This window comes from Stenella coeruleoalba (assembly GCF_951394435.1).
Source record: "Stenella coeruleoalba genome assembly, chromosome: 16".
Taxonomy (NCBI): Eukaryota; Metazoa; Chordata; class Mammalia; order Artiodactyla; family Delphinidae; genus Stenella; species Stenella coeruleoalba.
The window spans coordinates 32,614,598-32,642,465 of record NC_137162.1 but is presented as its reverse complement, the minus strand read 5'-3'; the positions used below and the strand labels follow the sequence as shown (position 1 = coordinate 32,642,465).

General features: G+C 42.4%; 1 protein-coding gene and 1 pseudogene across 8 annotated transcripts in view; one reads left to right on the top strand and one right to left on the bottom strand.

Moving 5' to 3' along the window:
- PLCE1 (phospholipase C epsilon 1) overlaps positions 1-27,868 on the top strand; it is a 317,272-nt gene that overhangs the window by 164,206 nt on the left and 125,198 nt on the right. For all 7 annotated transcript variants that reach the window (XR_013824311.1, XM_079900336.1, XM_079900337.1 and 4 more), the window contains one exon: positions 24,869-25,185. Coding sequence is in view for 6 of the 7 variants with exons in the window: in XM_079900336.1 (XP_079756462.1) it covers positions 24,869-25,185 (317 nt within the window). In the remaining variant the exon portion in view is untranslated. The remainder of the gene's footprint in view (positions 1-24,868; positions 25,186-27,868) is intronic.
- On the bottom strand, positions 20,979-21,903 carry LOC307175134 (mitochondrial import inner membrane translocase subunit Tim29-like; annotated as a pseudogene). The gene has a single exon. The product of its transcript is annotated as a mitochondrial import inner membrane translocase subunit Tim29-like (transcript).

The following is a 27,868-nucleotide window of genomic DNA, read 5'->3' as shown; positions in this document are numbered from 1 at the left end:
CAGTGTCGGGTGGGGCTGCTCAGAGTGTCACCCTTAGCCCACCTGCATCGGAATTGCCCAGCCTGAGTGTCCAAAGTATAGCTTTCTGGGCTTCACCCCCAAACCCACCGAATTAGGGTCTCTGATACTTCAGGTGAGTATGTTTGGTGTGGAAGGTGGATGGAAGGAAAGAGCAGTGAGAACTGGAGGCATTTAGGAGGCTGTTGCTAAGGCAAGGTAGGGTGCTGCTGGCACATTTAGTAATTGGTAAAAATTACGAAAAGGCCCCCTCCTCACTCTCTGCAGGGTGATGCAGGCTCATACCCACACATATCATTTAGTGCACAGCATGCGGGCTGGATCTCGGACCTCCCCTCCACTCGGGTAAGGACTTTTGTGCAGTGCCAGACTGTTCACTGTACCAAAGAGTCGAAATCCTTGGGAAGCAGCAGAGGGGTGTAAGTAAGAAGTAGAATTAATAGAATGTGGAGACTGAATGGGTGTAGTGGGGTTAAACGGAGTTAGGTTTAAGATGACCATGAATTTATCTTTAAAAAAATAATTTCAAATCCTTCCATCGTGTTACTAATGGCAAAAATTAATAGAATTATTGGATCATATGCCCATCCATCCTTCCCATCGCTTTAAGAAATCAAGAAATTAAGGGTTGGTTAAATCCTAACGTTGAATTCAGAAAGATGGTTGGTGAGGACAGCAACCCAGTCACTTGGAGTTCCTCTGTTTGAGCTGATCATAAAAATGTCAAGTCCTAGTTACAGAAACTCAGAGTGGGCCATATTCCTGAAACTCATTTTGCAAGATAGTTACTTGAAACTCTATACCCAAAGAAACAACAGTAACTGGATTCCAAGCCTTCCTCCCAAAGCTTGCATACCACGTATAAAACTGAATTCATAACTATTTTAAATCAAAAAGTCCTAAAGGTGACTTTTCAACGTTAGTAAGTAAATGTTTTCCCAAAACAAACTGGAATAAGAAATCGCTGCATTACTGTTGGTGGGAATGTGAATTGATGTAGCCACTGTGGAGAACAGTACGGAGGTTCCTTAAAAAACTAAAAGTAGAACTACTATACGACCCAGCAATCCCACTACTGGGCATATACCCTGAGAAAACCATCATTCAAAAAGAGTCATGTACCAAAATGTTCACTGCAGCTCTATTTACAATAGCCAGGACATAGAAGCAACCTAAGTGTCCATCAACAGATGAATGGATGAAGAAGATGTGGCACATATATACAATGGAATATTACTCAGCCATAAAAAGGAACGAAACTGAGTTATTTGTAGTGAGGTGGATGGACCTAGAGACTGTCATACAGAGTGAAGTAAGTCAGAAAGAGGAAAACAAATACTGTATGCTAACACATATATATGGAATCTAAAAAAAATAAATGGTCATGAAGAACTTAGGGGCAAGACGGGAATAAAGATGCAGACCTACTAGAGAATGGACTTGAGGATATGGGGAGGGGGAAGGGTAAGCTGGGGCAAAGTGAGAGAGTGACATGGACATATATACACTACCAAACGTAAAATAGATAGCTAGTGGGAAGCAGCTGCATAGCATAGGGAGATCAGCTCAGTGCTTTGTGACCACCTAGAGGGGTGGGATAGGGAGGGTGGGAGGGAGATGCAAAAGGGAGGAGATATGGGGATGTGTGTATATGTATAACTGATTCACTTTTTTATAAAGCAGAAACTAACACACCATTTTAAAGCAATTATACTCCAATAAAGATGTTAAAAAAAAGAAAAGAAAAGAAATCACCACATTGATCCCGAAAGAGGAAGGTTTAGAGAAGGATAAAGAGCAGATGAATAACCTTGGGGGAGTTAAGAAATACATTTAAATTGAAATGTAAAGAGAGAAGATTAATAATAGTATTTAAAGCTGAAACATACAGTTACCAATAGGAAAATAAAACTAAAAAAATATAACTTGCAGTAATGGGGAGAATGGGCCAAATTCCTCATCTTTCATCGAGGTGATTAAATGTATTCTTCTTGGGCTTCCCTGGTGGCGCAGTGGTTGAGAGTCCGCCTGCCGATGCAGGGGACACAGGTTCGTGCCCCAATCCGGGAAGATCCCACATGCCTCTGAGCGGCTGGGCCCGTGAGCCATGGCCGCTGAGCCTGCGCGTCCGGAGCCTGTGCTCCACAACGAGAGAGGCCACAACAGTGAGAGGCCCGCGTACCGCAAAAAAAAAAAAAAAGTATTCTTCTTGAAAGGGAAGAGAATATATATTTTTAAATGGGATGAAAATCTTTTTTACAGTTAGGAGATAACTGCCAATGAATAGACAGAATCATGCAAAAATGGTTACCTCCAAGAGAGGCCTCTTACTTGTCACCTCCTATCCATCCTTACTATTTGAATGTTAATTTCCATGTGCACCTACTACATGAGTGACGTTTAAAAAGAGGCATTTGGAACCTGTGTGAAGACTGATGGATTCAAGCCGCTTGTTTCCAATGGTATTGTTTTCTGCAGCCATAATGAAGACCATTTGGGGCTCACATTCAAATGAGAAGGGGGACAGAGGCTTTGTTGAAGCAAGCAGAGAGAGGGGCTCAGAATCAATAAGACAAGTATTATCTGGGGCTCTCTTCATCCTGTAGGACTCTCAGCCTCTGAGTTGCTTCATGGTTAAAAGATATTGAACAGGAGCATCATTCTGTCTTTTGTTCGAGTCTTGACTTCAACACTGTGTCATCTTGAATAGGTGACTTTTCCTTTCTAGGCTTCAGTGTCTGCCACCTTAAAGCAGGAATAAGAGCAACAACCTCACAGAGTTGTTCTGAGGATTAAATGAGATAATGTATATGAAGAACTTAGCCTAGTATCTGGCATCTAATTTGTGTTCAGTAAACGTTGCAGTGATGATGTGATGCTGAGGGTGATGATGGTGGTAATGATGATTGCTGCCACCCTTTGCCAACACTGTGAAATGCCAGCCCTCCACTGTTCTTATTTTTTTTTAAATTTTTATTGGCATATAGTTTATTTACAATGTGCTAGTTTGAGGCGTACAGCAAAGTGAATCAGTACATATGCACATTCTTTTTTTTTTTTAATTCTTTTCCCATATAGGCCCTTAGAGAGTATTGAGTAGAGTTCCCTGTGCTATACATCAGGTTCTTATTAGTTATCTATTTTATATATAGTAGTGCGTCTATGTCAATCCCAATCTCCCAATTTATCTTTCCCCCGTCTCCCCCCTCCCACTGCCACCTTATCCCCTGGTAGCCGTAAGTCTCTGCTCTTAGCCAGGTCTCCCTGGCTATGGGCTCAGAGAAGTAGCATCTTACGGGACACTTGAAAGGAGGTATCTAGAGGCTGGAGGCTGCCCCTCTGTATGGTTTGCCTTAGGACTCATGCATCAGGCCACTCATTAATTAATTTAACAAATATTTGTTGAGCATCTTCTATGTGCCAAGCACGGTGTTAGGCCCTGAGGATAAAACAGTGAATAAGACAAAGTCACCTGATAGTGGAGGAGATGGACAGGTATACATGCAATTTTAGGACCGTAAATAAATGCTGTAGTTGAGATAAGAACAGGATGTAGGGGCTCAGAGGGAAGTCCCTCTACCATCTTGAGTGAAGTCTGAGGTTTCTAAAACCATTTTAGAGCCTGGAGAAATGTGAATATCTATTTAACCAAGGAAAACAAGCCCTCACCTATATTATGATGCTTCTGTTGTTTCAGCTTCATTCTCTGCTGATATCTCTCTTCCCTCCAGAGTAGAAAAGATGCTAAGCATTTATTGCTGGGATTGGGCACCATGTCTACTAAGATTGGTATAAAATTTAGTGTTCAAGTTAGAATTTGTACATTTTTATGAAGATGGATGGATTACTCTTTACAATAAAATTAAATGAGATTTTTTTCAGTACGTGTACCTAATCCTCTTGAGTGTTTTAAATTGTTTAACGAACAAAAACCTCATTTAAATGAGCTATGAAAATTCTTGTCCATGGGAACATTTATAGAACATAATGGAAAATGCTTATAATTTGTTTATAATAACATGTGGGTCAGTAGCAAATATTTAAGAGGAAAAAAAGAGAAGATCTCAGGATAGTCTGAGTCATTATTTAAACTTCTGTCAGAATTGAGTCTTAAAACCAAGAAACTTAACTAGTACAGTTAAAGTAGTAAGAGGGCATTTTAAGTGTTTAGTTTTCAATGGACTAAATTCTAACAGAAGATTTTACCATCTTCTGGAAGGTCTAAAATGTTTTGCCAACTGGAAATATGTACATATTTGGTATTTTAAGTCTTTTAGCTCTGTATTTCATTATAACAACAAACTTTTTAGAGAACAATTTCTATAATATTAATCCCATAAATGATTCTATGATAGCCTGAACAAATGGATGCTTCAACCTCTCTGAGGCTCTACCTGTGAATTTTACAGTCACCAGAAACACCCTTGGTAACAGTCGTGGGTCCCCAGTTTATACAGAGAAACACATTTTTACATTAATAAGCAGACATCTAAAATCCATTTCAAGCAGATATTGTGGATGATCTGAGAACATGGAGGGGAACTGAGAGCATAAAAAGTTTCAGAGACTCTGGCAGCTCATAAGATCTGAGCTTATGGACTGCCGACTCTAGAACCAAAACCTTTAACTGGGCTTAGTGGGGCAAAGCCAGCATTTGGTCCCAAGTCTGTCTAATTCCCAATCCAAGTTCTTAACCATTAGGAAACCCTCCAGTTTTATCTCTCACTCAAATCTCAGCCTGTCCTGAGCGTGTGTGTGTGTGTGTGTATGTGTGTGTGTGTGTGTGTGTACATACATATATAAGTACAACATGGAACCCCCAATTTGAACACAGGTCCGTCTGACTACAAAATTGATCACTTGTCTGTATACCTGCTGCCTCCTTGACCTAGAGACCTCCAAGGACTTCAAGGCTATTTCAGGCATTCTTTGATATGGGTACCTATGGGGGTGGGTGGAAGGCTTTTCCCTTCTACAGCTGAGTCAGCAGTCATAGCACAGAATCAACCAAACGGGAGAGGAAGTCTCAGAAAATATTTGTTGAGTGAAAGAATGAGTAAATGAATACCTGTGCACAACTCTGTGCTAACACACAGTTACCTGTACTAAATAAAACCAGAAGAGCACGTTTGAACCCATCTGATTTGAGCCTGTGAGCATCACGAATATCTAAAGTTAACTTACCAGCAATGGCTATTTTTCAAACATCATTTACAAAAATCATTTGGGCTGGTCCCAGCCCTGCTCAGTATGTGACTAAAGGTATATGGCAGAAGACAGACCATCTGAGAGCCACACAAGGCATATTTGATCTTCATTGGCCTCTGAGCAGGAAAGTCCTGCCCTATCCCACAGTGAGGCAGACAGCCATGGAATGATTTCTCTGTTGTCTGGTTCTGTCACTGCTCTATATGCCCTCATACCCCTGGGCCTACTGGCAAGTGCTCCTTAGGGCTTTATCTCTGCAAAGTGGACCCACACTGTTGTTGAGAAAAGAGAAAAGGAGTAAAGAGGAGAGGCTCCAGTCTCTGCATTAGCCCTGCTTTGAAGGGTCTGGGGTCTCTTTCCTGAGCAAAGAGATGAGGGCCTCTCCATTCCACAGCCCTCACGCTGAGAGAGGAGCCCCTATTTTCTCTCTACCTTTGGGGAAGGCCCTCTTCTCTGTGGTCATCATACCCCAGCACACCAAGAACAGGCTGCTAGTGGTTGAAATTCATTTACCTTGCAAGTATTATTAAACATCTGCACTGCCAGGTATTAAGAATAGAACAGACATTTTCCCTACCCACATGGGGCTTAAAGACCAGTAGGGAATCATGTAATTACAAAAATAAATGACAAGTTGTGGCCATGGTACATGCTACCAGGGAAAGGGCCATGACTGTGTGAGACCCTCTAAAAGGGGGATTAAACCCAGGCAGAGAAGGCAATGATGTTTCCACTGAGGGCTAAAGGTCCAATAGATATTAACTAAGAGAAGGGGAGCTGGAAGAGTGTTCGAGGCAGAAGTAATCATTTGTGCAAAGGCCCCATGGCAGCCGGGAGTATGGCAAGTTTGAGGTTTGAGTGGAGGGTGGAGATCTGCAGGTTTCCTCAGAAAAGTCAGAAGAACTCTGAGTGACAAAGGCTAACAGGTACTGGGTACTCACTGTGGGCCAGGCACTCTCAGAAGTGTTTTTTTTGTTTTGTTTTTTTAATATTATCTAATTTAAGACTTACATTTTTACATGTGAAGAAACTAAGCCACAGAGAGGCAAAACAAACTACCAGATAGTGCAGGGTCTTGTTAAGGGCTCCTGTCTGTATCCCTAGGAGCCATGGAAAACCATCAGAGAGTTTTAAACAGAAGAAGAGACACAATAGGATTTCTCTTTCAAAAGGATGATTCTGACAAAAATCAACTAGAGATGCCCCCACTTACACTGCCTCTCTGGGGCTCTTTACCCCCAAATAAAAATGTTTACATTTAAAACCGTCGAGGCTATTGAATCTGAAAATAAATGATATTCTGAAAGAGAGACGCAGCTTGTATGAGCTGTAGTGCTGTGTGGTTGTTCTGAGGAGGTGGGCAAAGGAGGAATAACCTAGTGACCCAGCTTTCTCTACTTTCTGGGAACTGTATTCCAAGAAGTTTAGAAGACAGGCTATGGTGTGGACTAGAAAGGGGGATTGAAGACACTCCCCCCTGCAGGCCCAGGGGGACTGTTAACACTCCCCCACCCCAAGCCAAACTCACTGAGTGTTGAGTCATAGCAGTGTCTTGCTTTGACCAGGAGAGCAAAAACTCCCTTGTGGGCCAAATTCAGGCTATGTGGCTTTTTCTTTGACAGCTGCAGTATTTTCTTTACATTAGGAAATTTTGCATTAAAATGTGGAGTTCTGGCTTTTCTGACACCTCTGGGCCACCATTCTCCCTTGGCCCCTTGCACTGGCCCTGGTGCATGCACACCCCCAGGCAAGACACACCAGCTTGCTCTCCCATATACCTGGCCCCGCCACTGGGTTGTCTCCCTCCCAGCTCAAGTCCCATTTCCTCACCCGTCTGACCCTGCAGACAGCTACATTTGTGTGCCCTGGATGGTATGCTAGGGAGGATTTCAGTTCATGGGTTTAGGAGGCTGGGCTGGAAGCAGGAAAGTCTTCTTTGAACCGGCTTCTGCTGGGGGTCTCATTCCAGGCACGAGATAAAGTACAGGGTGGGAATGAGCACAGCGCCTGGGAAACAATGAGGAAGTGATTCTCAGCAATGATCTGTGGGCGGATGCAGTGAGGCGTAAGGCTAATTTGGTAGATGTGGTCACAATTTGGAGAGAACAAGGTGAAAATTTGGACCTAAAGCATTAGAAAGCCATCAGAGGCTCGTAAGCAGGTTGAATTTTAGGAAGGAGAGACCAACAAAAACATGGTATAGGTCAAGAGCCTGGAGGTGGGACACCCTCGGAAGGAGGGAGAGTAGTAGTTACAAACTTGCATGAGTATTCCCGGATCAGGAATGGTGCACTCAAAGTAAAGGGCCAGAAGCCAGTGTGAACCCACACAATTTTCGTTGGCACAGGGCAGTGCTTACCGGAAAAAGATTGGTCATGAAAATTTAGCATCATGGGGAGAAAAATGAAATGTAATAAAAATTACGGTTGGTTAAGAATGGAGGCATTTTTACTATGACACAGCCCCACTGTGAAAACCTCTGCATCTGTGCCAAGGGGTGACGCAGTCGGCTCAGCCCAAGGGGCTGGGAGCGGGGCCTCCTCGGGCTTCCATAAAGCACAGATCTTGCCCAAATGTGGAAAACCTTTAGGGACATGAAAACCATGAGGGATCCATAGCCCTGATTTGAACCAAGCAGAATAAACAAACCCCTGCCCAAACTGGAACTCACTGGACGCCTTTCAGAGTTATCCAAGGGGAAAGGCTGGAGGCCTCAGGGGTCTTCAAGTGAGTTAATATCTTGTTTCACTGATTCACTCCAGTCTGATATAACTGCGTGCTCTTCGGTCTTTGTCCTTTTCTGTAGCATCTCTCAACACCTCAGTTGCAAACCCAGACATGGATTGTGTTCTGAACCTAAAACATATACAGTACCTTTTTTTTTTTTCTGCTAATGAGATGTTAAAGCCCAAGTTAGACCATCTGGAAGTGTGTTTCATGTTCAGGAACTGGATTGGAAAAGTTCCAGAGAGCATTCACATTTTCCATAGACAGGGTTTTGGTAAGTTCCCAACCTCTTAAGCTCTTACCCTGTCTCTAGCCCACCTCTAGGAAATATAAGGTAATATAACACACTATGAAAACATGTGCTGAGTGCTGGCCATGGCTTTGTCCTAGCCAGGGATGAAAACAATGAAAAAAGGCAGTGTCCTTCATCTCTAGGAGTCATTGATTTAGTTGACAGAAAGACTGACGTTCGAATATGTGGTTACACTGTACTGTGACACATATGAGGCAAAAATTAGTGATTAAGAGTGTGCACTTTGGTAACAGACATACCTAAATCCCAGATCTACAACAGACAAGCTGTGTGACCTGGGGCAGATTACTTAACCTTTCTGTTAACCTTTCTAAGTTGTATCATCCTGCCTGTAAAATGGGGACAATGCAGATACTTGCCTCAGAAAATTATAACAGGATAAAATCAATGAACCTAATGAATATAAAGTGATTAGCGCACTGTCCAAAACAAATAAACAAAAAAAGGTGGAGATGGAGCAAATAAGACATTCCAGAAATAGCAAGAACAGAGGCTTAGATCAGGATGGTTCTCGGAAGTGAATAGCAAGGGGTCAGGTTTGGCAGGAGGGAGGGGGCATGGAGGGAACTGTGGGAAATGGAGCTGGGGAGGGTGCCCTCGTCTGGAGGCCATCTGGAGCTGCAGGTGGCCCCTGGGTCAAGGCAGACCTCAGGAGGATGGGGGTCCAGACAGAGCTATTCCTGGCTCTTGCCCTCAGAGCTCATTTCTCCCATCCACCCCCATCCCTTCCCACGATTCCAGGCTGCATCAACCACCAACAGCACCTCACCTGCCTCGAAGGTCTCTCTCATCTTCCCAGTTAGCTCAGGTGGATCATACACAGGTAAATTCCTTTTTCTCCTTCTCTGCCTCAGCTGTGAGAAAATTGGAATTTTTTTTTTGAATGCAAAGTCTTCCTCTAAAAAAAAAAAAGGATAGAAGGATATGAGGGAGGAAAAAGAGATAGAAGAAGGGAAAGGGAGGGAAGTGGATAGGGGATGGGATGGACATACAGATGTCCAGTAACAGACATGTTCAGCAAAGCACAGACTACCTCATATATCAAAAGTGGGTCACAAAGATCAGCCTTGCCAGTGGATTCCATTTGAAGGACTTCCTGTTCTTCTCTTCCTTGCTTCTGTCTGAATGTCTGGTGGACTTGGAGAGATTACACTAGCTATCTGAGGAAAAGTCTGCTTGCCGACATGGATGCCACATCCCTTCCAGAACCTTATCATCTGTCCACAGTGGGGGGAGGGGGAAGCCCAGGACTTAGATTCCTTTGGCCTTAGGCTGTGTCACATTCCTTTGTGTTTATCAATCTCTCCATCTGTTCATTCAGTGACAGTTACTAAACTCTCCTCTCTGCAGGCGCCCTGCCGGGAGGGAGTTGCAGATAGAAACGTAAGCTATAGGAGGTCCAAACAACAGTACTACAGACTCTGAAAACAGCACCAAGAAAGGACCAGGGCTACCCAGAGCACCTTTGTATCACATATATCATACCCAAAGGTGACTGCTTAGTGTTTAACTTGGACATAAATTCTGGTGGTATTGTTTTTTAAAAAGGTTACTCTTGTACCTTTATTACTTTGGACCTAAAAGCAAAAAGCCTGCATTGCTTTAAAAATATTGTTATTAAGACTAACTTCTTCTACTGCTCAATTTAGTACAAATTAATGAGAAACCATGTATTTATGAAGTGACCTATGGTGGAATAACATAATTGTAATTTCGGCTCCTATGTTGAAAATGAATTTTTGATTATTTGATTATTCAGTCTCTCTGAACCTTAGTTTTCTGTATCCACAAAGTGGAAATAATAGGCTTATCCTATAAATCAAAGCAATGTAGGGGCATTCAATTTCCTGACTCTAAGCCATTTATAAAACTAAGCTGTTGTTGTTAACTGCTGCAGATAATTGTGATGATAAGTAATGACTATGATTGTGGTCCTGGGTGTGGGTTTGTGAAGTCAATGGGCTTATTTTCTGCTATATCTGGATGCTTCTTTCCCTGTGGCCACCCTACTTACAATGACACTCCATCAAAGCAGTGCTTCTCAAATAGTAACGTGCATCTGAATCTCCTTGGGACTTGGCTGAAATGCAGGTTTGGATTTACTAGGTCTGGGGCAGGGACTGAGATTCTGAGTTTCCAGAACATTCCCAAATGATGCAGTTGCTGATGGCCAAGACCCTCATGTTGAGTAACAAGACTCTAGATTACCTCTGGAAGCCTCCTCAAGGGACCTTTCTGTATCTCAGGGCTTTTGTGTCACACACCTTTGCCTAAGGAGAACTAACTCATCCTCTGAGGGCCAAAAGCTTCCATGCCAGGCCTACGCCTGGTCTTGGAGCGGGAAGCCCACCTGCTGCACACAGAACAAGAGCCCCATCCTGCGGCAGCACCCTTTGGTTGCTGCCACACACAGGAGGCAGCCTTTTAAAAAATGTTCTCCTGTTTGTTGGTTCCACTTCCCCTTAAGCTCTAATCTTTGGCTCAGAAGGCATCTTCAAAGCTTGGTGTGGTCAGTTCACCAGCCTATTTGAGTCCGTCTTTGAACCCTGGGGCACTGGTCTGAGCCAATCAAGTCCCCAGGAAATGGATTTCTAAACCCAAAGGCACTTGCCCTATTTCTAAGAGCTACACGTAACTCAACCAGTGCGAGTAATAGAAACAATAATAACTATCATTTATTGAATCAGGAACTACATGCCATAAACTGTTCTAAGTGCTTTAGCAACACCAACCCTCTTGCAATTGAAAATGTGGTCCCAGAACCAGAAGAAATCTCAGACCCCACCAAGACCTCTTGAATCAGAATCTGCATTATTTCAACAACAAAATTCCTAGGTAAAAATCCTGGGTTCAGTGCTAGCTGTGCCACTCACTAATGGTGCAAACACTCTTTTCTCCCTTGCCTTCTGTCCTCAATCCCTTGGTCTCATTCAGTTTCAAGGTCACCTTGAAAAGACCCCAGGTCTTTCCCATTGACAAAGATGTTTGAGAGTTCTCTTTGGTGCCCAGGATTGGTGGTCAACAGCTGTAAGTTTCACTCAGAGTGGCCAGAGAGGATTCTTCCTTCAGAGATGGCAAGGGTCCAGTTGGGTTCCTTCAGGTGAAGAGCTTACAGAGTGATTAGATATGATCCACCAGCTGTTAAAAAATAAAATCTCTTTGTATTATTTATATATGTAACTGTAGACAAAAAGGAAGTCACCCTGAAAGAAATAACAGACCAGTAAGTAATTGGGCCTTCAACAGAATGAAAAGCCACATGTCCTTTGTGTATTAATGACCTATTCTCTCCCTTTGCCAACTCTCATGTGCTTATAAACAAGTAAATAATAACACATTCCTTGGGCATATGACAACCTTCCCAGAGTTCATGTGGAAACATGTAGGTCTTCTATTAATGGCCCAGCCACTATACTGTTTTGTGTACACATCATGTAATTCCCAAAGCAACCTGGTGAGGTAGGCTCGAGATCCCCATTTCAAAGATAAGAAAACTGAGACTTAGGGGCCATAAATTGGTACCCCTACAAATTCCAGTTGCTTAAGAAGAGCTTGAGAAGGGGGAAGATAGCTGGTGGCTTTACCCTCTGTTGTCCTGAGCTATTCCCTCTGGCCCCCAGCTTGCCTGTCCCTGTCCACAAACCAAGGCCCTATGGTTAGGCTAAGTGGGTGTCTCTGTTTTGAAAGGCATTTTGGGGACTTCATAGTGATCCCACCCCCTTCCAACTTCAGAGGTTTGCCAGAGTATTTGTCCCAACCATGTATGATATTTCACTTCTAAGGAGTTTAAGAAAATTGATTTTCCCCATCTTCTTGTTTCTTTACTGGTGTTTTGTACTCCTTCCAGCTGGGAGTTCACAGGAAGCTGAGCAGATGGCCTGCTCCACTCTGAGAGGTTAATTACAGGGTTAAGCAACTAGACAGTGGCTGAGTGGGATTTGGACTTGGTTCTGTCCCACTTCAGAGCCCGGGCACCTGAGCGCTCTCCCGCATTGCATGTGAAGCCTAGGGCTCCCCCTTCACCACCTCCTTACCACATGCCTCTGGTGGGAGGCATGAGAATGAAGGTGCCCAACGCTCCCAGGCATGCAGCCCTAGTTTGCCCAGTCAGAGCTGGCAGCACTCCGGCTCAGGGTCACAGATACAGAGGCTGGGCAGTCTGAACTGTTTATGTCCAGGTATGGGCACCAGTACCTCCTTTGTCTCTGCTGCTCTGACAGAGGATGACAGTTGTTATTCCAGGTCCTATGACTGTTTTATACCAAATCAGAGAGGAACTGACCTCAGGAAGGAATTATGAGGTCTCTCCAAGACATGATGAAACCTGTGTGTGTTTTCTTTCCACATTTTATTGGGCTGCCTCCACCCTTCTTCCACCTCCCACTGCCATCATGGACATCACTTCACAGAGCCAAATGGCCTTACTTATCCCCTAGGCTTTGGTCTAAGAAGGCTTTTGTGAGGATTCCTCTCAGTATCTCAGAGTAGAGGATAGTCAAGAGGCTGATGCAGATATCCATGCAGGTGGGAATTGAGAGAAAGCAGTGAAAATGGGATGGAAGGGACTAATTCTGGAAATAACTGGTGGACGAGTGGGTGCAAAATCAGCCCAGGACATGGAGGAATAACAGATGCCTCCAAGATTTTGGATCTGGGGAAGTAAAGGCGGTGCCCTAAAAAGAAAGGGCAAAGTTAGATCCAATTTGCATAGCTTGACTCTGAGGTGCTGGGATGTTCACATAGACACTCCGAATAGAAGCATCAGGATTGGAGCTGAGGTAGAGGTCAGAACTGGAATTACACATTTGCAAAGTCATCTGCTTAGCTGTGATGGCTGCAGCTTGAGATGAGCTTTTCTAGGAAAGAGAGATGAGAGAACTGAGACTGTAGAGTTCAGTCTCAGGAGCTGCAAGGAGACTCAGAAGCCAGTGCCGTTGCTGGAGAGGTAAGGGGAGAGCCAAGATCGTGTAGTGTCCTGAGCCAGGACTCAGGGGAGGTCCATGGTGTGGGGCTTAGACTTGTAGATTACCAGGCTCCCTCTACATGACAATGGCATGGTGATTTTAATGCACCAAATCATAATGTCCTCAAATCTATCATTAGCCACTTTGGCATAGCTTTTTTTTTTTTTTTTCCTGTTAAAGGTGGCTTTGACTTTGTCAGCAAAGATCTTCTGCTTAAATCATCAAACATAGTCAAAAAGCTATTAATTGCATAATTAAATACAAAGCAGTTCCTGTACAGCCTTGTCCACTACTAGATTAGATACATCCCATAGGTTGAATTCACGTGGTAAGTACCTACTGAGTACTTGACTTGAAATAGCATTTGGTCAACAAGTGGGACATGGTGAATCCTAATGCCTTCCAGGTTTTGGTCCCATTTTAGTTGAAAAGGGGAAATGAGTTTTGAGTTCGTGCATAAATTTAACTCTGGTACCTAGAGTACAAGAAATGGTGAAGAGAATGGACTTTGGAGTCAAATGAGTCTAAGTCAGAATCCTGGCATCACTACGTAACTACCTGTGAATATTTAGGCAAGTTCCTTAGCCTCTCTGAGTTTCTTCAGCTGTAAAATGGAATACTTAATCATAGTCAGGCCAGAGTCACTGATAGGACTAAAGGAGATACTTAATAAAACGTTAGCAAGTAATGCTGTCAGTACCATTAGTGTTGCCTTTTATGGGAAAAAAAAATTCCAGGTCGGTATGTGTTTTTCTTATTAAGTGACTTTGACCTACCCAAAGTCTGGTACAGGTCAGTTCTGCAATAATATGTTCTAAATCAGAAATAACACGCACAAGTTTTCTCTTAAGTCATAGAGCTATTTTAATTGATGCTCATATCGTCACAGGTTGAAAATGTGATTATAATAACAAACAATAATAAAGAGTATATTTTCAACATGAATTTTTAAAATATATATTTCCTTTCTTTAAAACAAACATAATTTTTAAAAATATCAGAGTGTTTGTGATTTGGAGTCATGGTTACAGCCATGTCCCAGTTTGCCATCTGTTCTTGTCCAATGTACAGGTCCAAGTTAGGGTCAGAACTGCAGTTAGACAATAAATGTCTGCTGGTCTCATACAAAGCTCTTCTCAGTTAGACTGTGCTTACACACACAATATATTAATATAAAATGAGTGTACAGTTAAGCATATGAAAATCAAAGTAATGCACTATATTAATAGAATAATGGACAACAACCACATGATTTTCTCAATAGATGCAGAAAAATGATTTGACAAAACCCAATACCCTTTTACAGTAAAAACACTCAACAAAATAGGAACAGAAGGGAACTTCCCTAACCTGATAAAGTGCATCTATGAAAAACCCACAGCTAACATAATGCATAATAGTGGAAGACTGAGAGTTTTCCACCTAAGATCAGGAACCAGACAAAGATATCCATTCTCACTACTTCTATTCAATATTTTATTGGAGGCTCTAGCCAGGGCAGTTAGGCAAGAAAATGAAATAAAAGGCATCCAAACTGGAAACAAAGAAGTAAAACTATCTCTATTATCAGATAACATGTTATCGTATATAGAAAAACCTAAGGAATCTACTAAAATACCATTAGAACTAATAAATGAGTTCAGCAAGTTTGCAAGATACAAGCGCAGTTGTATTTTTATACACTAGCCATGAATGAACAATCTGACAGTGAAGTTACAAAAACTATTTCATTTACAACAGCGTCAAAAATAATAAAATACTTAAGAATAAATTTAACAAAAGAAATTCAAGACTTGTGCACTAAAAACTACAAAGCATTGTTGAAAGAATTTTAAAAGACATCAATAAATGGAAAGATCTCCTGTGGTCATGGATTTAAAACTTAATATTGTTAAGATGGCAATACTCCCCGAAGTGATCTACTGATTCAGTGCAATCCCTATCAAAATTCCAGCTGCCTTTTTTGCAGGAATCAATAAGTAATCAATGCATTACTACAATGCATGGCAAGATGTGATGGATATTTCTTTTCATATGAATAAATGAGGATTTTTTGAAAATGTTTGATTATTGGTGGGCACCACACCAGAGGGTACAAGTTGCAGGTTATAAAAACAAAGCAAAACTTTCCATAGCCTGAAATGGTTTGATATATGACTAAGTCTCTCAATCTGGCTTCTAAGATCAAAGGCCCCAGAATTCCTTCTTTGTCTTTCAAATGATGAATTCATGATGATAAAAAACAGCTAACTACTGAGAGCTGAATATGCACTAAACGTTTTACATGCATTTTCTCATTTTAATTCCCCTATCATCACGGTGACATGGTTGTAGAGAACTTACCCGAGGTCATGCCACAAGTCAGTGCCTGAGGTGGGCTGCAGCCCCACACTTGTGTGACTCCCAGGACCTCACTCATAACCACTGGATTATACTCTCTGTTTCCCTGTTTTCTCCTTCTGGGGGAGATTCCCCCCAAGAGTTTACAGCACTGGAGGTTCTAACCACAGCAAGTAGGGGAGACAGTGGAGTAGAGAGGGAATACCCTGGACTGGGAGTTGGGGGCCAATTTTGCCAATAATCAGCTCCATGACCTTGGGCAAGAAGCTTGACCTCTCAGAGGCATAGCTTCCTGATTTGTAAAGTGTAGAAAATTTGTCCCAACTATTCCTGAATGTAGTCCTTCCAGCTCAAGCATTTGGTCCAAGTCCTGCCTCATTTACCTACCACTGGGAAAACATTTGATTGTCAGTTGTACAGAAACACTGAGACGAACAAATCCTTCAAGTCAGTGTAGGGTGGTGATTTGGGGAGCCTGGACTTTGGTGTTAGACTGATGTGGCACTGCTTCCATCGCTAATCTCAGGGTGATATTGAGCAAGTTCTGTAACCTCTGTCCCCATCAGCTAACATGGGTGTAATAGCATAGGGTGCTATGGCATAAAGTGCTGTGAGGACCGAGTGAGACCTCTTTAGGGAGCTTAGTGCAGTTCTTAGTGTACAGTAAGTAGTGGTTATTATATATTTAATATTATAATTTATTTAGTGTTATTATTATTGATGGTTATAATTATAAAATAGAGACACAGAATCCCTTAAGGGTAATTAGTATATGTTTAAGTAGCTCAGCCAGATCAGACTCTGGAGTTCAGGTGGCCTGCTTGGGCTGTGTTCTAGAACTAGCCACATCCACTGGGTTGGCCATCAGGAATGTGCTGCTGGGTACAAGGGCATTAGATTGTCACTGACACTCCAGAGTTTCCCTCCTATTAACTTGGAGTCAGTAATGCCATTTTCCTCTTAAGCACGGCATCTTATTATAGCTTACCATGTGAATTTTGGCTCAGTTAATTTTGTTTACCCAAAATCATCAGAAATAGATTGGTGATCAATGAGAGAGACTGCTAAAACATTTGGTTAATGTGCCGTGAAAAGAGAAGAAATTACTGCTCCCTGGAAATTTCCCAGTGTGGGCAGGGAATTTTTCTCTCTTTCAAGGTTTTTGGAAACATAATAAGCACATATAATGGTATATTTACAAATTCTATCACAGTTTTATTTCTAACAATAAAAAATAGTTAAACATAACATTGACTACTAAAGAGCCATTAAGATCCAATATTAGAAAACTAGTTTTAGAGTTGGGGAAATGTGCACTATAGAGTAAGTTGGGTTTTTGTTTTAAGTTTAGAAAAAAAGTATGTGTTCTGATGCTAATTTTGTAAATGTTTTATATATATATATATATAGAAAAAATGTGAAATGCTACAACAAAAATATTAGCAAGATTATCTGTGGGTGTAGGATTATTGATTATTTTAATTTTCTTCTGTATATGTCTCTAAATTTTTTATACTTTCACAGTGAGCTCATATTTCATTGGAAATCAGGGTGCAGAGTTACTTTTTATTAATAAGAATTCTGTCAGATTTTTTCCTTCTAAGAGGCTCTTCAGTCCCATAAGGAGTTTTATCTGAATATGGCTTAATTCTCAACCTAGGCATATTGGTTTTTTCTTTTTTTTAAAGTACAACTTAGAAATAATATGCTTCATTGATTTTGTGAACTTGTAAAGTCATGCAGTTTTGAGGACAAACCAGACACATTTGTTGCAGGATTGATTGTTACTCTGAAAACCAATAACAGATAATGAGAAAGAATCACCAGTTAACTAACCTTTCTCTAAACCCATTACTTCCCTGTTGAAAGCAATTTTCAACTCTGCCTGAGATTGTCTTTAAGCCAACTCTGAATCTTTCATAAAATGAAATCAACATCCTTCCTCTCCTGTCTTATCTTATATAATTGGAATTGTATCACTCAAAGGCTACTAAATGTGGAGTTGATGAATCCAGTGCTTAAGTTAAAAAAATAAAGGGATTGTCTACAAAATGAATTCAAATCAAAGAAAAATGTATAGAGTAGATATAATAAAAGTTTTTCGTACTTTCTTCCCGAATTGTAATTTGAAGAAATTTTTCAAAACCAGTATTGCAATATATGGAAAAGATCTGAGCAGCTCAAATGCCAAACCAGTTTGTGCCCATGAGAAGATTAGAATTTTGTACTCTGGATGAATTTTTCAGATACCATTTTGATATATTTTTTAATACTGTCAAACCTGCGTTAGAAAAAAGTTCAATGAAACAGAACTGTGCAATATATAAACACTTTCATTAGCTTGGTATGTACTAGACAGATACAAACATATACCTACATTTTTAAAATTATTTTTCCTCCAATAGGTTCATATTCCATTGTTCCCAGCTTGCTTTTTTTTCCACTTAAATTTTCAATTTTAGTACCTATGAATTTACCTCACTTTGTCTGTATTTTTGCAAGAATTTCTGTCAGATAAAATCCCAGAAGTGGAATTGCTGAGACAAAGGGTATGCATGTTTAAGTTTTTGTTTTGCCTTCCAAGAAAGTCTGTGCCCATCACACCACCACTCACAGAGAGTGAGAATGAAAAATAACATTTCAGAAGCAGAGCTATGTGGCAGGTTCTCCCAAAGGTTTTACCTTTGTAAATATATACATACATACATACTAAGCTACCATCAAAATATAATGCAAGTACTATATTCTATTTTTCATTAAAGTCAGATTCCTGTAAGGTATAATCCTGCCTAACTTTTCAACCACCTCTCTCCCTACCCGGAAAAGACTGTGTGTGTGTGTGTGTGCATGTGTGTAACAGAGAAAAACAGAGAAACAGACTCAGCAGGAAATCAGGGGAATCCTTCTCTCCTGCAGGAGATCTCTCAAAATGTTGACCATAGTAGATGGTAGACTTTTGGAGTCAGAGCTGAATTTTAGTTCCAGCCCCATCTCTTAGTAGCAATGAGTCTTTAGACAAATTGCTTAACATTTCTGACCCTCAATTTGTCGTTTATAGAATGGGGGTAATCACGCTTGCCTGACAGTGTTCTTTGTAAAAATTAAAATATGTTACTTCGTGCAAAGGGCTAATAAATGGTGAGGTGCAAGAGCTAGGTGAGTAGCTCTTGTTGAGATGCCAGAAAAGGATTAGGGTGACCAAGCCAAGAGCATCCTGGATGGTAAAGCTTTGAAGACTTTTGCAGAAAGACTTGAGGAAATAGCATTCTAGTTAAAATATGCTATGTAGGGCTTCCCTGGTGGTGCAGTGGTCCAGAGTCCGTCTGCTGATGCAGGGGATATGGGTTCGTGTCCCGGTCCGGGAGGATACCACATGCTGCGGAGCGGCTGGGCCCGTGAGCCATGGCCTCTGAGCCTGCGCGTCCGGAGCCTGTGCTCCGCAACGGGAGAGGCCACAACAGTGAGAGACCCGCGTACTGCAAAAAAAAAAAAAACTATGTAATACTACCCCTTTCCAACCTCCATCCAATATCTTGCCCTCCCCCACCCATATTATAGTAGTGTTTATCAGTCATCTCTCCTAGGATGTTCAGTATCAACAAGGATCTTTTCTTATTCACTGAATCCCAACATCAGTGTAGTCTTAACCCCATTGAGATACATTGGCAGCTAATAAGGCTGGCCCCTGGACACAGAGCACATCCATGGTGACCCAGGCTCAGCTTGGTGTAATGCCGAGTACTGGGCAAGGAGCCAGAATCCTCTGATTCTGTCTCAGCTTTTACCAGTTCCAGGGTTGACCACTCACAAGCTGGATTCTTCAGCAGATCTCGTAGCAATTTAACTCAAGCTTTATGAAAAATACAGTTAGCCATGCCAACCTATCATGGCTCCCTCACATTACGTTAAGAGAGTTTGTGAGATTACTTGGTAAACTCTAGACTTGCGTATGAGACACAGCAATAAAGACCTTTTGATAGGGATCAAAAGGCAAAAAGAGAAATCCATGGGAAGTGGCAGGTTTTGCTGAGCTCTAGGCCAAGCCCAAGGCTCTTACACGGCTTGCACCTAAACTAAAGTTTCTGAACAAGTGCTAACCCTGAGGGAGGGAGCAGAATTCCAGGGGTGGGAGTTATGAAAGCCACAATACCCAGGGCATTGGGTGAAGAGTTATCAAGGAAAAGTACTTATCCAGTGTAGAGGCTTTTCTGGATATTTCTGGGTTGCACAATTTGTGGACAGCCCCTGGGAATGGCAGTTCATAGGCAAGATGAGGGCTTTCTGATCACCAGAAAGGAAGAAAGGAACCAAGGATTAAGTGGATGTCTCTCATAGCAGCATCCCTCAAGGGAAGACTTGGCCCAGACTCCCCTCCTTCAAGGTGGGGCGATTGCCTAGATCCACCGGGAGACCCAAAAGTTTAGGCTGTATGTTTCTTCACGTATATGTTTGGATCCTCCTACCACCCCCATTGTTCCTTCATGAGCCACACCTGTTCTCTAGTGCCTTCTGGAAAATAAAGCTTCCTTCATTTTCTACAGTGATGCTCCATCTCTCCCAATGTATGCTACAGCCATCGGCAATGACTTGCAGTTTCCTAAATAAGCCATGGTCTCTCTCACCCTTAGACCTTTACATAGATCCTTACATATTGCCTTTGGCAATATGGTGGACTAAGGTTCTTTGTTTTTTTTATTTTTTGGTTTCATCTCCTGGTTTATTAACTAGCCACGGGCCGCATCAGTGACATAGGTAGTCTCATTCCTCTAATATTAGTTTTAAAAGTACGATTATAACCCAGCTATGTACACCAACATATTCCTTTCCAGAGGATTCTGTGTTTTCAGGGTTACTGAGGTGTAACATAACCAGAAGCTATGATTCCATATTGATTTCCAGATCAGAAAATGCTCTATCCCTCCAGGTCACTTTAACATCACTATCAATACACCTATGGTAAAAGCAAGTTGCTTTTGCAAAAAGTTTAGTCATCCCAATGTCAATCTCCTGGTGTTTGGTACTGCTTGTAGAAAACGTTACCATTTGGGGGAAGCTGGGGGAAGGGTACACAGGATGTCTCTGTTATTTTTCCAGTTTCCTCTGAGACTACAATTTAAAAATCAATTTAAAAAAAATGTTACTCATGGAATAGAAGATAAACATTTCAGTTCAAATTTTAAAACAAAAATCTGAAAATTCTTCGGAGAGCTTGGGAGTCACCTAACAACTGTGATGCCTCAGTCAGGGGAAGGGTGAAGCCCAGTGAACAAAGGCTTATTTCCTTCTAAAGCGCCTTACTAACTGGCAGTGCTAAACGTGACATGGCATGTCGCTCTGCTCTCCCCAACTCCTAGACCAAGGAGGCTCTGAATTAGCGTCAGCTCACAATCAACAGGTGAGAGGGAGGCCCCCGATTTTGTGAAAACTCAGGGAGAGAACAGTGCAAATAATTTATTTCTGTCACTCGGCGTTTGAGGCTCACTCGCACCAACTGCACAATCCCCGGCCAACAGTCTGCCAGGGCTCAGAGCCCGATCGGGACCCAGGCTGGTCTGGGTTTCATCTCGCGACTTCCGACGGCACCAGCGGGTCGGCCTGGCTCAGGGCGAGCTGGTCCTTCTTCTCCTTCTGCAAGACCTGCTCCTCCCACAGCGCCTGGTCCCACCTGATCGTCGGTGAGCACCACGGGCTTGTACTTCTCGTCGAAGAGCCGCTCGTTGGCCTCCGAGTGCAGCTGGTGGGGCCCGACGACGCGCAGATGTGCCGGCAGGTGCAGGAACTCGTCGTCGTTGATGTCACAGTCGCGCATCCGGGCCCCCAGCACCCACCAGCGGCCCACGAAGCCCACATCCAGGATCCGGTCCAGGAAGTCGACCCAGCTGGGCTACAGGTAGCGGCAGCGGGCCTGGCAGAGGCTGGCCTGGGCGTCGAAGGGGCCCGGGCTCACGTGGTGCAGGCAGCCGCGGCCCCGCAGCAGAGCAGCAGTTGCACGAACGCCTCCGAGTCACGGTTGCGCGTGGCGGGGCGCCAGCAGCAGGAGGGTCCCTGTCGCCTGGAGCAGCGCCTCCTCAAAGGCCACCGTGCCGCCCAGCAGCCCCCCGTACACGGCCGCCCGCACGGGTCGGGCCTTCGCCACCGCCACGTCCCCGCAGGCTTCAGCGTAGTCCCGGAGCAGCCCGCCCACACGCCGGGCTTTGAGGCCGCAGCGTCACCAGTCTCAACGCGGCTTCGGGGCCAAAAGGGACTAAGGTTGTTTGGAACCACTAACCCCACAAGCACCCGAGGCCCTGTTTCCCCCACTGACAAAACTTTTGAGGAGACTGTAATTCCCATGCAAATGATATAGAGATAGACAGCAAGGTTGAAGAGAGCTGCTGTGTGCTGTGATAGTATATGCCCCTCGTGGAATTTATTAAAGGCTCTGAGAAGTCCTGCAGTTAAAATAGAAAAAAAGAAAGCTTATTTAACTTTGTTTAACCCAGTATGTCTCTAAATTATTAACCAAGGAACGGTGTTTTGCATAAATTCAGTGTTGCACACTTTGGAAAATACCCATTTAAAGCATGGGAACATTCTTATGAATTTATAAGAAGGAAAGGAGAGGGCACTTTTGGGTTTCTATATGCTCCATTCTAATGTAGTTGTAATGTAGTGATTGACGTGATGGTTCCAGGCTGAACAAAGAAGGGAACTGTCCATGCTCTAGGGTCAAATCCTTACCTTTGGAGTTTGAAGAGTTCATTTTATCAGATCAATGCAAGTAAGTAAGCACAAGAATTTGATTTATACTAACTTAAATCACTTGAGATGCATCTAAAATCCAGAATGACAATGTGATATTCTGTCGCTACATGAGGTTGTATGCTGAGTGATCAAGAACACGAGCTCTGAAGTCAAAAAGACCCTGATTCAGATCCCAGGTTCCTAGCTTACTATTTATGTGACCTTATGTGAGCCTCACATAATAATGCTATCTACCTCCTAAATTAATCCATATAAAGTACTGAACTCGGTTATCAGGGAAATAGAACTTGAAGACACTGTGTCTCACAGTAAATTTTGTTAGGCTGTTAGAGTGTCTAGAGATACGACCCTATTCTACTGTAGAATAACTATTAACTGGAGAACATGGGGCTGAGAGCAAACATTGACTGTAAATGAGATCGATAATTATATTCACCAGAAATTTTCTAAAAATTTTTTCACAAGAGAAGAACTACGGTTGCCTGTGGGATTAATGAACTTTGCTCCACAAATAATGAGGAATGATCAGGGGTCACAGAGCTCCTGGGTCTTTAATCCATCATAGAGTTGCCCATGTTGCAGAGAGGGAGATCTGATGGTGACTTACAGCTGAGAGTTGGGGCAACGTGGCCTGTGAATAGGAAAGAGGAGATTAAAGGGGAGCTCAGCAAGAATGAGAGAAAGCGGGCAGTATTTTTAACAGCTGCTGTTTAAATGTGGAACTTGAAGAACACAAAATATGTCCCCAAAAGATTTCTGAGATGTTTCTTTGTGGTGCATGATACAAAATCCCCGAGTAATCCTGCTTTAAGGAAACCTACACTAAAGGTCTACATTATGTTTCAAGGTTTCTAACCTCAGATTTGTGTTTCCTTTGAGTGTGATGCCGTGCTTATATTGAGACACATGGGGCCACTATATTTATTCGAGTTACACCTACCAGGCTTCTTTTTCTTCTTTTATTCAAATTTGTTTAGGTCTCCTTTATTGCTATTTCCCACAAATCACTAGATTCTTCTTCATTCATTGTAACATCATGTGACTCATGTCTCAAGATACATTGTGATTTACAATATATCATGTTATTTACATATTTTATTACATTATCTCTTCTCTTGCATATTAGATAAGCAGCTGTTTCATAAGATTTGGGAGTTACTTTTATTTCCTTCACAGAGTGCTATGCTTTGAAATCATGTCTTAGAGCTGGTTAATTCTGGGAAGACTTTCTATATATGGTTAATTCCACTGTACATAAATTATCAGTGTCAGAAACTGCAATCTGCCTCTGTCATCATTCAGGCTACATTCTGACTCAATCTGGGGGAAATCTGGTCACTTTCTCAACCATTCAGCAAGTTGGAGAGTGAAGCCACGTAGGCTTGATTTGAGTACCTGCCTTATTTTAATTATTTTCAAATATGAGCTTAGAGAGAACCAAATATGATTTTGTATTCCAAATCAACACAGGAGCTCCCAGGACAGACCTGGTTTCCATTTTTCTGTTCCATCCACATCCTTATTGGTTAATTAATTTGAACAGACTGCGTGGCCCGATTTTTGGATCAGAAGATATGGTCGCCATACTCACAGAGGAAGGAGTCAGGGAAAGTAGACTCCCCTTTAGGGAAGGTACATAATGAAGGGTAAGGCTAGTTGGAGTTTAAGGGATAAGGGAAGTTTTACTGGTTTGTATTTAAGGATGAGGGAAACTAATATCTGTGTAGGCAAAGAAGAGTCAGTGGGAAGAAAGGGATTGAAGGTGGAGCTATCCACTGAGGCAAAGTGAATTTGTGCTAAGGGAATAATTTTGAGCCTCTGAATGAATGTCTTTGGTGCTTCTATCTAATGCACTCATTAATTTCCCTCTCGCTACCACCTTCTTATTACCAGTTGTGGAGCAGGGAATGAGATTTATTTATTTTGTTTATTTAGATACATCTCCTCATTACCTATTTCTTCCTTACTTGTATAGGTGGTTCTGTCCCTGCACACCTCCAGGTAAATCTCAGTGGAATCAGAGTCTTTGAGGGCTGAATGTTGGCAGAGCAGACCGTGAAGTTTTGAAGCCTGGTGTGCAGAGGGTCCCTGGGTCTCCTGCGTATTCAGACATAGGGTGCATATGCCTATATGTGTACAGGCCTCCTCCCCCTACTGCCTTCTTCCCTCTTCCACTTCAATTGCTGTGCCCATGCCCACCTGCATTTCTTTTCATGGTGATGGTTAGTCCCAGAGGATGAGGAAGCAAATGGTACATTTTACTTCACTGCTACTCTGCAGAGTGTCACAGTGAACTGGTTAGGGAATGGTGTGCTAGATCAGTTCTGCTTCTGAAAACAGGAAACTAAGCCTTCCCCTACCCCCAAGGAGTGGGAGGGGGCAGGCAGGAGAGATATCAGAAAGGTCTCCAAAACGGGAGAGATAGTATAGAACTATTCACCAAGCAGAAACTTCAGTTGAGAAACGTATAAAATTTTGAATGGCTCTCAAGTAAATACCTGTCATAGGGGATACCAGCCTTGGTGTAACAGTGACTTTTGTTGCTTTATTTCAGAACGCCAACCAGGCACCTCTATGGCCAATTCCAGTGCCCTCCCTTCAAGTTCAGCTGGGATCAGCAAGGAACTGATTGATCTGCAGCCCCTCATCCAGTTCCCAGAGGAAGTTGCCAGCATCCTGATGGAGCAGGAACAGAATATTTACCGAAGGGTCTTGCCGGTAGACTATCTTTGCTTCTTGACCCGGGACTTGGGCACTACGGAATGCCAGAGGTCCCTGCCCTGCCTCAAAGCGTCCATCTCAGCATCCATTCTTACCTCCCAGAACGGAGAGCATAACGCCCTTGAAGATCTTGTGATGAGATTTAATGAGGTAAGAAGCCGCTCTGAGATGTTTTGTAATGATTTTTAAGCATTTCTCCTTTTAGGTTTGTTTGTTACTGATATCTCATCTACCTGTCTGTCTGCCCACTTCCATGATGACTGTCTCTTTTCCAGGCAATGTCATCCTCTCTTTCACTTCACTCCACCCTTCAGCCTAATTGAGACCATCTCCATCCCATACCATTACCATGTCCACAAGCCTTCTCCCTTTGGACAACCAGTATCCCCCCCACCCCATTTTCTCTATGCCCTTGCCAAAATATTCTCCCTGGGCCCATTTTCAAAGATTCTCCCCCTGTTCCCACAAGTGCTTTTAAGACCAGATGTCTCAATTTTGGGTTTGGCCAAGGGATCATGGGATCTGTCTGGCCCACTCTGTCTTCCACTATCAGACCTCCTCAGCAGAAATTAAACACTAATATACCTGGGTAAGGACAGCTGGGAGGAACATGGTCGTGAGGGGCAATGAATCACCTCATTCCTGATCTCTGCATCCCATCAAGCTCCTCAGCCCCAGAAAGTCACTCCATGCCTCCAAGGCCTTGCCAGAAGCAAGTTCTAAAGAGGACAGGTGTGACCAGAGTCTGGGAACACCTAGGAAGGAGGCAGTGTACGAGCTCTAGGCGCTCACTGGGAGGAAAAGAGCCAATGGCTAGCCACCCTGTGGTCCTGGACCAAGGATAAAGGACAGGATGGAGAGGAGGTCGCCATGCTATGCTAGGGTCACAGGATGCTCCTCTCTCAGGCTTAGAGAACACTTTCATTCCATAGCATAACCCCACACCCAGACCTTTCTGTTCTGTATTTTATTTCTTCTAGACTTCATTTCTATGTCTTGATTTTTAAAACACAAAATTACAGTCTGTGTGTTTGGTGGTTGTTGGTTGGTTGAATTCCACAAATACAGTAGTTTCCTACTTTAGTCATTTAGTAAACTACCTAAATGCTAAGAGGATGCTCCCATCCTAGTTTGTATATATCTCTGATTGACAGAGGATCAATCAGCCTTTGTTACTTAAACACTTTCCAACTATAGCAGTTCACCTTGCAGCCTCCATAGCCTTCCAGTCATGACCCTGGTGATGGTTGTATCACAACAGTGATAAAGCCCAGTGGATGGAAAGTATTAGAGGCTGAGCTCAAGCAATTCTGTATCCAGACATGCCTTGAGCATCATTCCTCAAAGGGAGATCCATTATCCATAGGAATTGCTAATATCCATCTAGCACCGTCATACTAATTATTTAATATGTGCCACTTATTTGTTCCTCACAACAACCCTGGGAGACAGATCCTTGTCATTGACCCCATTTTAGCAATGGGAAAACTGAGACATGAGGAGATGAAGTTCTTTGCCCAAGGTCACACGGGTGGTAGGTGACAACAGTGAGACTCAAGCCCAAAGAGTCAGGTCTCAGAGCCTGGGCTTTGAACCACAACAATATCCTGCCTCTCGCCTGTATCAGGCTCATACTGAGCGTGACACCTGCTAAATTGCAGATTCCTGGTCCACTCCAAACTGAGTAAGACAGACTCTCTGGGAGTCCACATGAATGCTTGTAAACCACACGGCCCCCAAAGTTGCCTTTTAAAATAAATCTGATGTTCTTGATTTTCCTTGCTGATAAAAACAGAGTGGAAAATGAAAGTTCCAGTAAACTGGGTGATTGTATTAGTGGATTTTACTGTATATCATGAATTATTTTAAACTTCCTGATCGACTCACTCAGACATCCTTAGGACCCTACCCTTGTCCTTTGTCGCTATTGTTGTTGTTTTAAATTCCACCTGAAGTTAAAAGTGATTTACCTGAACTTTAAAAAGCTAGTTTTAAGTTAGTTTTGGAGAGGGAAAACTTGGATCTCTTCCATTTAGTACCATAACTTTGGGAATCAAAGATGAAACAGTGATTTCACTAATTCAGAATTAGTGATGATATGAACCACAGCTGGGTTAAGGCATGCTTGGGACTATCTCTGAAAATAGTTAAGCTAAGCAACTTCAAAATGTAAACAAGGTTTCTGGGAAAACACCTGAACTACTTAAAAGAACAGTCTGTATTCAAGTATTCTCAAGCATCTATTTTCATACATATTATGTGTATGCCGATTAAAAAATCAGTCTAATGTAGTCATTACAGGCAGATCCCAAATGACCTACACTAGGCAAAACTGGGAGAGCTAAATTCTAGTTGTTTTATATCCTTTCAGCTAAAAAGGCTTCATTCCATTGAAAGAGAATTCTTAAATTCAGATTTCACCTATTTAGAATGGTCTTGCCTCCAAATTAGCGTGGCTTTACTTTCTGTAAAGAAAAAGAAGAAAAGGAGCTAGCATTTAGGACTAGACTGGAGATTGTCACTTTTTTTCTTTTAATTTTATTGGAGTATAGTTGATTTACAATGTTGTGTTAGTTTCAGGTGTACAGCAAAGTGATTCAGTTACATATACATATATTCATTCTTTTTTAGATTCTTTTCTCATATAAGTTATCCCAGAATATTGAGTAGAGTTCCCTGTGCTATACAATAGATCCTTGTTGCTTATCTGTCAGTGTCACATTTTTTAATCCCACTAATCCTTATGACAGTTGTGTAAGGCAGTTATTATCTCTGACTCACAGGTGAAGAACGTGAAGCTTAAACAACAAAATAAATAATGATAGTATTGGAC